Genomic DNA, 10660 nt, shown 5'->3' with positions numbered 1-10660 from the left:
GTGTCTATTCGGTGTTACAGTTATTGAGAGCTACGCGATGAAGCAATAGCTTTTGATGCGGGAATGCCATCGGCTGTTTGACACAGCCATGTCTCTCTGGGTCACCAACCATTGGTTTGTCTCGCCTGTGGTCCCCATCCTGGCAGATGGCATTTGCCCTTGTGAATCAGCTGACTAGTACCGGATTTCGTGTTTCGTTTTCTTGTCATGGATTACCTTCATCCGAAATAAGGCTGGGCGAAGAAGGATCTACGAGGTAAACGGTCTTCTGGAATAAGAAGCGCATGGTTTAGGCAAAATTACCTTTGTGACTAGCTCATCTACCGAAGGAGAAAAAACTTTCTGACATACTTCAGAATTACTAACCTGGTGTTCCAACCATACTCGCGCAATACTTCGGAGGCACAGAGTACCTTCGAAGACCTTCCACACGAAGTGGTCACGTCTCTGATCCATAAATTGGGACAGATGGGACATAAGTATTGTACACTTTACCCTTGGCAGTCAAGATCATTGGACTTTGGTGCCAAAAATGGCGGAAGTTAGTAAACGCTACCCCGGCCTTCCCAATTTGAGAAATGAATTCATCTTCGCCAGGGAATTAGGCAGCTACCAAGATAAACGAGCTTATCCAGTTCAGGTTTGGCGTTAACATCATCCAATCTTGGAGCAGCACTTTACACGAAACGCGAAGTGCACCACGAAATGTGGTACAGAAATGTCTGGATTACTTGAAATAGTTTGAATTTCTAAAGAATGTGAATCAGTGAGAGCAATAGCTTCTGCCTACTCTCGCAGTATTTAGGCAGAGCACTGGAAGCGCATTAGTTCCAGCTTATTCACTGCCATGCTGGTCCGTTTTGGGGCAGTGTTACTGAATAATCTATGCAACGCGGGTACGTTGTTACATGATAGTCATTTCTTAACCGAGAAAAGTAACAATGATACCAGCCGTTGCTGCGAAACATGTCTTTGGTGTACGGTTTTCACCTGTAACTACGAGCCGTGCAAACAGGATGCCGATATCATCCGCCCCACTGGTTGCGGGAAGTCCATAGCTTATTTGACTCGCATCACGTGTGAATACGTTGTCCAATATGAACAAAACTAGTCCTCTCTCGACGATACACTCAACGGTCTCACTAACATCAGATTTCTCAATTGGCAGCCTTCATTCATTGAATCCAGATACCACCGTTTGCGCGGAGAGCAACACCATCCAATCCGCAAATCCTACTTGTTCCAAACGTTTCATTGTTTACTATGCCGTCGGACTGTTTGAGATGGATCTGTTCAAACCCAGAGGATCATATTCGCGAACCGTATCTTCTCACCCATGTTCTCTATACCAAAACTGCCTTGTCAAATGCATTCTACTAATAACCGCTCAAATGAAGAGCTAGATGGCTCAGCGGGCTACTTGTCCTATCACTACTATATTATACTTCCCGTTACACTGTTGCTATACCAAAAGTACTTTACATTTACTTGCTACTGTCGTTTAATTTTGAAGAACATGGTCACAGACACAAAAGGTAAATGCAAGCGATGGATGTGGAAGGGTTACAGAAGAATACTATATAAAAAGAGAGAAGCATCTCATTCGAAATCAGGTTACCAACAATTCCAGTCCGACAAGATGAATCGCAGTGCATATAAGAATGTTTCGTATGGGAACACCCGTGTGAAGACCAACAACCGAGGAAAACACAGACAGTGTTGAGTGCTCTTCGAGGCGCGGTAAGTGGTAGCACAGTCAAGACTCGCACATCAGGCACAAAGTGTCCGTCATACTGGATCTGGTGTGAGGTTCAATGGCAAGAATGCACACTCAACTACATGTACCACGCATAAAAGTGTCGTAATAAGCAGAGAGCCCACAGTGGCAAGTAAACACAAGTCAGTGACTGTAACCTTAGGAAGTACTTAGTCCAATAACAGCCTTGGCGGATTGAGGAAAGCAGATCCCCCAATAAGGGATGATCATTGGTTGGTGTACAAAAAGGTCGACATCACAACCAATGGCATGTAGGGCTGAGATTATGGTGAGGGAATGTTCATCAGCACCATACTTCTGCTTTTTCTCATTCCACACTATCACTCCACGCCCACCCGAAAATATGCTGACGTCTACTAAAGTCGCTCGGCGCTCCCGAACAGCGATTAGGTCAGGTTTGATGAAAGACGTCGACGTAGGTGCTCTCAAATCCTCGAGGAAAGTGGATCCCAGTCGACGGAGACGTTTCGCGAGTTCCCTTGCAACCCAATTATGACGAGCACATCTGGCGTCATGAGTGATCCAGCTGGACTGCAAAATATGTCACAGTTTCCACGACAGAAGAGCCTCTGGCCACCAAGAACACACCGAGCGCTTCTAACTCTCGTCCTAAGCAGTTTGCATAGGTGCTGGATACCGCGAATAAATATCCGAGGAAACACTCATTCTGGAAATGCAAGGCATCGATTCGAAAGAGGCGAAGTGACCAACTCTCGTAAACGGCGACCGTCAACGCTGTTGTGCAAACTATCGCCCCAAGCAGCCATCAGCTCTTCCTTGGTGTTTGCGCATGCTCCATGGGCTCGGATCGGAAGGCTGAGATCCCGAACAACTTTGCCACATGCGGAATCGTTGGCCACATTGCGTAGTACTCGGCACTGAGTAGAAAGGTGCTTTTCCGTACGCGTTCTCTACTGCATCGGGATTGTTGCACTCAGACTTTGGATACCAAGTCCCCCATGTTGTTTACCGCGGTGGATGTAGCTGATAGGGGTGTCCCTCGGTAAACGTAGACAACCATGAATATATTACCTGATGTTACTGTCCAACTTTTGCAGCGTGTTTTGGTGGACTTGGCTGAACAGGAGTGACCACTCGTGTGTGAGTACCGGTCAGTGCGTTCTCAGCTTACCTGTCAATCTACACAAAAATAACTTCTAAACATCTTCGTACACCAATCAGAAAATATGATTGCTTGGCCCGACTGGTTCTTCAATCACTCACCAATATTTCTTCCCGTCTTGGATCGGGAGTTTCACATAAATTTGCAAAACACTCAGGTGCCTAAGTGGGGATCGAATTCGCGTCTATCTTGTTTCTAACCAGCGCACCGGTTGAAGACAACACGGGTCTGCAACAGTGACCACACCAACTATCCGAATGTCAGCGTACGACATAAAGCTATTGTAACCTGACTTCCAGTTTGGTCTCTCTAACTTACCAGTCGCGCAATTCATAGATCACATCATGTTGAACACATGGAGGTACGGTCAAAGCTATTTTGCCCCATTTGTAGTTAAATCAGTTTTCCGTTGATTATCCTCGGCCACAGAAACGTCGAATTACATCACATAATTCACATCGCTTTTTGCTTGTAGACGAACCAACAAACGACCATAAATCCGGTCTTGACTATATTAAACAGTCGGTCTTCGAAGAGCTTCCAAATTCTCCGTCCAACTGCCCACTTGATTCCTGTTTTTTCCAGGCCAAGTATTGGATCTATGACCATCTTGAAGATGGGTTAACGGATGACTGCCGGAAGTTTTTTCATGCTGATCAACTGGGAGCGTTGTCATATTACGCTGGAACCTACAGAAGATGAAGGACGATGCCTGTACCTCGATGATAAACAAGTCGTTGGTGTCCACCATGGCACTTTGGTCCGTTCGACGGAGTCTTCATCGGTCTCACGAGCATGCTTATAGCACCAGATTTACCTCCACCAAACTGTCTGCGCCTCTGCTACTGTGCGCAGGTGTCCACTGCTGGAAGGTCAACTCACTTCGAATACCAGCCTAATTTGCATCGCAGTCGGACTTGACCACATTTCATGATATTGCCACTGCCCTTTTCGCTGCGGTCTTTCGCCCACAGACCGTAAATTGTAAATACATTGTTTTGTATACAATCGGGAAGCCTATCAAGGTAATATGTTATGCGGTGACCTCTAAACTTTAATCCTATATACATTAGTAATGAAATACCTGATTTAAATTATTCTGCTGTCAAAACTAAGGGAATTCGTTTGGTTACCTAGAAGTTAGACAAAATCTTTTCACGCGAAAAGACTGAAGAAACTAGGACTGTCTTTTTGCTGTTTGGATGGGGTGCACCTCTGGAAAAGAGGGCTATTTTATTCCCTGAAGACAAATGTCTTGAAACAACCGGTATCTAGTTACAAGCTCAGCACCGTTATCCTGGTACACACTACTGTTCATCCCACAAATTCGTACCGGTGCGCACAGCGTGCCATGGGTGGGGACACATGGGTTTGAATTTCTTCCATCAATCGAATTGTGACGTGTCACAGGAGAGGGCCAGAACCGCTAAGTGGCACTGGGTCACGTGAGCACGACGTCCGCACGTCCCAATCGATTGTGGGTGTCCGTGACAGGCCGGCCTTACGGGTGCAAACGTGCCAAGGGCTGGACAGTTCAAATTGCTGCAGTTGATCCAGCCAGAGCTATCTGTTCTAAGTGTATTCTGGACGGGCGCTACAAAGGAACTTGGAAAGATTCTCATGGTAAGTAACTGTTGTTATGAGGCGCAAAATATTGTTAAAAAATCGTTTTTACCACACCCCGAATTTAAGCCGGAAAGCTCAGATTACAAAGATTCTCACTGGGGCAGCTGTTCACTGAACTTCGCGCTTTATTTTAATCAATCAGGATAGAATTACTAAAACGTTATGACGTGTGCTGAAAGGGCTGATTCCGGATACGTTTTAAAAAACTAATACATTTCGTCATATGTGGTTTTCTTTATGACCCACCAATGAGATGTGATGTTCTTGAATAGATATGTTCTGTTCACGAATGCTCTCTTCAGCGTCCACGACTCAGAAAGCTTTTGTCGTGATATGAACACCCTGACATTGGACCGTGTGCGATTCTGAACGAAGCTGAAGCATGTTTACGATAGCCTCCTCAATCGAGGCTAATAACTGTTCAACTGTAGTGCCCTTCCGGTGCCGAGTTGTCATGCCACGAGGGCTGAGATAATGCCAAGCTGCCCAAACCTAGATAGAATTGATCTAGATACCGAGGTTGTGTTCGAACCTCAGACCTTCTATTCAGTATGTTCGCGCCTTGCCCACTGCGCTCTCTGAAGCTCAAAGACAGGACAGACTTTACATGAAAGCCATGATCGGTTCGCAAAATACTCCCTTCAGTTAAAGGTCGTCTGTCAAAAGTCTGATTTGCATGAGAATCCAGAACACGACCTCGCAGTTCGAACCTTCTAGAACTATACACATTGGGGGAGAATAAAGTAAGGGTGATTGAAGCTAATCTTGGACATGCAGCCATGAACCCCTTCAAGATTACCTCTACAGTTCTCTTATTTCGTAACAAGCCTCCATTAAAAGTAACAAAATTGTAACACTTCCTCGGCAAATTTATCCACGCTATTTGGTAAACTGGACTTTTTTTTATCTTCTTTCAGCATCCCCAGGACGTACACAAATCGTCATTTGAAACGAGGAATGAACCATTAGACCTAACGGTAAGATTGGCTCCCCCCACTGTGACTTCCACCAGCAGACAGTTATTCGTGAGGAGGAAGGAATACAAACACTTTATGGCTCTGCTGATTCGTTAACCGTGAACGAGGTTGCAGAAACTTCAAGGACTGCGAAGCGTAGACCCACTCCAAACGAGTTGGAATTTGGGGTAATTTTTTTCAAATCCCGTCTAGAGGCAGATTAGCGATTTGAACTGTCCATTACTTGATGTTTCCCTCGGTTGTTCCGTCTGGACATTTCATAACTGAGTTTGCCTTACCGCATTTAGTATGATTTATTCACAAGGTGCAGCGTTTGGATTCCTGACTACTTTCCAAAGTTGATCAAATGACACACCTAACCATCCCTATACCTGTGGTAAGTTTGTCTGTGTGTGGAACGGTCGCCTTCGAGTGATATCATTGATAGAAAACTTCTAGGTGATACTTCATTTGGGCAACACTTCCAGAAGGATGTCACTGTGTCAATGTGTTGGTAGCTAGTGCGCTTACTGGTGGTTGATCAGGTGTCCATTGGTCCATTTGCCGAGCATGGCAGCTCGCAAACGTCCCCTCACCGGTCGAGGAGACGACATCAGTGGAGTGCAAGGAGGGAGATGATCACTCTCTATTAGTCAATGTAGAGGTGGGCACACAACTTAGCGACCGTGAACTGGTGGTTCCGAACATATTGTGAACGGGTTAGCAAAACTTATCACAACTGTGGTAGCTGTTCAACGATGAGGATCACGAGACGATCCGAAGTTGATCGCACGCTAAAACTATATGGCTCAGAAACTATGTTAATCTGTCCTAATATTAGGAAGTGCAGTTCTGTCTACCAACTAATGTCAAAGCAAATAACTAGCCAAGTTGTGTTTCTGATTGGCTGATCGACAATTTACGGTCTTCTGCGCTGTCCACATATACCGATCGATCGTCAAGTTAACCTGCATGGTCGGACCACTTTTGAGTTGTAACTAATTACCGACATCGTTGGACGTTGTCTTTCTAGTCAACGTTAAATTCTAAACTACGCTCATCGTGTTAAGCCACACTGTATCCCAGCTGAGCAAACCATCTGTGCGCGCCCGCTTTGCGCTTACACTTGCTGACAAATGAAAGCAAAGCGTGTAGGTGATATGTTATGACCAATGAAAAGCGGACAGACGGATCGATATCAACAGCGCACCCAACGGAATTTCGGTCGCCGATCGGTCACTCGATAATCATTTCACATCTCGGACTCAGCTATGAAATCAGCTGAATCCCAAGCTCATCGGTTCATGGTCGAAATTACGGCGACCTCCAGTTCAGTTTCAGCTTAACTGGTATTAGATATCCTGATCATAAATAAAACCGTTGGTGATGTGTTGGAATATTGGCAGCTCGGGTGCACTCATTTGTAATTGATCAGATGGCTGCTGATCTGTTCTCCGAGTCTGGCAACTGATTTGCAGACATTTCATCAGCGGTGCACCCGACAGCGCACTTACGGTGTATCCTCGAATGGCGATGAGATTTCTGCAAATCAGTTGCAACGCGCGGAAAACAGATCAACTGCCACCCGATCAATTACCAACAAATAAAACTGTGTTTGGATCATACTAAATTGGTAGTTTGAGAACGAAAAATAGCATAAAGTCTGGACTGTACGCATTGGATCTCAAATAAAGGAAACGGCAGCGTTTGCAGTCGGATTCACCACTCACAAACCTTCAGCGTTTGCAGTCGGATTCACCACTCACACCACTCACCTGTCTAGTAAGTAGTAAGTTTATACACTCAGTGGCGCTTTCTATTTTCACCTGAAAAGTTCGCATCATACATCGGTATTTTCGGACAAGCTACTGGAAACTTATTTGTTCAAATGTTTTATTCCACCCATCCATCCCAGGAATAAAAAATCAAGGTGACAAACAGACTGCTTTCTTGATAGGCATTTTTGAACTTTAGCGGTGTTTGACCGTCATCCATTCACGCTGCTCTCCAGGCCTACCTAACGTGTGATACCGTGTTGGAAATTTGCAAGGGTGGATCAACATTCAAAGTTCACCTGCCTTTCACGACTGTATGCACATAGGTAACACCAGACAGCGTGCCTACTTTTACAAAAACGTGCGACTCTTACGTTTGGTTCGACCAATTTGAATCATCCTACCTGATTGCGCTATATAGTTCACTGTTCTTGCAGGCTAGTGATAGGGCGATAAAAGTGATAAGGCGAAAAAGTCCACAGTAACACGATTTGGAATGGTCGACCGAGGGACAAGAGAGGTGTCAATGACTTCAGATTTCTGGCTTGGCACAGGTGTGGAAACCCCCTCCGGAACTATTGTTAAGTTGTGTACATGAACGTTGAGCAGATTTTGCACACAGTTTGGCGAGTGTTTTGCGCTACACGTACTACACATCAGCTGGATTGGGAATATATTGCCACTACGCTGGACAGGCATCAACCAGTTTGCTCACGCACTTTTGGGATTACTTCTAGATCATCTAACGCATGTTTTTGACCAAATATGAGGTCATTCAACAGCGAGGCGAAGGATACGCAAAATGAGTGTCGCCGTACGACAGGCCCTCACAAGCTAAAGTTGGTGCAACAGCTTTAGAACACGTCGGGTGCGCAGTATTACCTGGTGAACCTGAGTTCATGTGACTGGTCTGGTGTGGATAATATGAAACAGGTATGAATCCATCTGTATGCCTGTGTCTGCGTTGTAGTTAACCTGCATATGCCTACATCTCTCGGCGGAAGCAAATACGTATCCTTTCAGAGAGGGTTGGTAAACAATCGGTGGATTTACTGCTAGGCAACGTTTCGCTTTTGACACAAAGTCTTCGTCAGGCTAAGTGGGTAAATTACCAGGTTGATTGGGTTTTAAGGCAGTCAGAGAGCCAATCAGTGGAAATTCTTATGACTAGCCGACTTGATCAGTGCTGAGTATCCGTCTGAAGTTCCTATAGTGGTATCCATTACCATACTACCAGTATGACAGAGTTGCACTGCCGATATATAATGGTCCTTGTATAAGAGAATCTCAGAGAAGCCCAAAAAAGTCTGGTGTACTGGAGGTGTACCGGGGAACAAGAAGTATGACACTTGTGAATGTCATGCACAACGCTTTGGTCGTGTTGTAGAGCAAGTCACTACAGAAAAGTAAGCTTAGTACCGCAGTGCGTTAAAAGGCACGAATAAAACTCTTTCCTTACAAAAAAGAATTTTGTATGCGATAAAAAGAGACAAGAAATTGAATCTTTGAGACTCCAAGAATAGAAACTTCCCAGGAAAACGTGTGGTCAGTCAGATGAAGAGAGATACTTATCATCATCATCATCATCACCATCATCATCATCAACATCATCATCATCATCATCCGAATCATCATCATCATCACCATCATCAACCACTGACAACCAGTGTTTAACACAAAAGCTTCGCTGCCGTACAAAAACCTTATTGTGAAGAAAAGAATAAAGGTAGATGGGGAAGAGACTGTCTTACTACAATCATTCTGATGTGCCTACACCTCCAAATACTCATTCAGGCAATCTGGATAGAGACTGACAACGAGATCGCCACTGACATAGGTTGGCAGTCATATCTTATAGCGTCTCCAACCGGGCACTGTGAAGATCACCCGGTCTCCATCCTCGAAGGCGAGTAGCACCGACGATACCCAAACGTTTCGTCCTTTATGTTCAGGCACACATCCACAATGTGTGAACCGAAGTAACGACACTTGAGAGTATTGTCATGGACTCTGTGTAGGACCAGAACTGCCTCAGCTGATTCTGGTTCCTGATCCTCACAACCAATGTGTGTTTTCGACGGTTTCTTGGCAGTATAACAAAAGCTGTAAAGTGCAGTTTACCTTTAACAGAATAGTAGGCAGACTAGGCCACATGGTGCAATTATATGTCTACTTTGTTCCATGCGATCACTCATGAGGTTGTTTACTAAAGACGAACGGAACCTTGGGTTTAATCATCATGAACGGTAGTTACTAATGAGTTAAAATTGTGAGTAGCGGTTTTGACAGACTCATACGTTACTGGCCGAAACGAACCTGCGAAAAATTGGAAATTGTGTCTGGTACATGTGCAGAGGTAGGACTAGGTCAATTTTCCTCACCCTTATCCATTCGTCCCTGCTTTAGCTGTTTGTCCGCCGCCTAACACAAGATCAACTCGATCATCGACTGCCTATCACGCAACAACCTCGTTCCATACTGAGCCAAATTGAGCACGCTTGTCGCCGTGAATTCCCTCAGTTCGACTCAAAACAAATTCGGTTGAAAATACGGGCGCAATTGAAACTTCACCGAAGGAATATCAAAAGGTCCCAAATCAGGACGAGTCTGAATGCCTCAAAACAGTTGAAACGCAACAGACTGAGACCACTTCTACCTTTGACGCCCTTGGAAGGGCCTTCAACATCTTCAACTGGACCTCCTGTGCGACCCTGTCCAGGAATATCAGAATCCTCTGGTCAAAGTGACTTATATTCACAACAAGCCGCGAAATTCGATAAAGATTCGGCTTTACCAAATATCTTCGTAAACGCAATGCTTCCTCCTATCGCTATCTCGTCTCTGTGCAATACACTGAGTCCTGCGATGCTGTTCCCACAGTCGTTTCAGGGTAAATCCACACCTCTCCAAACAACTGAAGCTGCATATTCGATCGCTGGTCATCCTCTCTTATCAGCTATTGTGAGTAAGCTTCATTTCTAACTATTCCTCTTGTTTTCGAGATCACTGCCTTTCGAGGACTTACTGTGATTACCCCATTCCGCTTGATGTGTTTGAGACTAGTGACACTAATATCAGCTTGCAGATGCTCAGTATTCGCACAATGAGATGCAACTTTCGCGATTTAACCCTGATGAACGAAAAGAGACTGGCAACTGAGTTCGGAGTACGTGTCCGAACTTTTGAGCCCCATTTAGGCATCCGGAGGTCTCAACAGTGCTAGACCAGACCACCAGACCTTCTCCACCAGGGGTATGATTGCTTCAATGGACAATCAAATTTGGTCACCTGCGAAAATATGAAATTAGATTAGGATAATTTTTGGTGTGAGCACAAACAAATTACAACATCTTGGGTCAAAATTTTTTATTCTACTCGCAAAGGTTTTGCAGTTAAGAGCATT

The 10660-nt window shown here is 44.9% G+C and overlaps 1 protein-coding gene across 1 annotated transcript; it reads left to right on the top strand.

The window, feature by feature from the left end:
- Positions 1-5556: 5556 nt before the first annotated feature.
- T265_15118 (hypothetical protein) lies at positions 5557-10218 on the top strand (the record flags this gene model as incomplete). Its single annotated transcript, XM_009176673.1, has 2 exons — positions 5557-5670; positions 9664-10218. Coding segments are annotated over 2 exons (669 nt in total), but the record flags the coding sequence as incomplete, so codon positions are not given.
- Between the last annotated feature and the right edge of the window lie 442 nt (positions 10219-10660).

Source organism: Opisthorchis viverrini (assembly GCF_000715545.1).
Source record: "Opisthorchis viverrini unplaced genomic scaffold opera_v5_362, whole genome shotgun sequence".
NCBI lineage: Eukaryota > Metazoa > Platyhelminthes > Trematoda > Opisthorchiida > Opisthorchiidae > Opisthorchis > Opisthorchis viverrini.
This window is presented reverse-complemented; position numbering and strand designations above follow the sequence as displayed.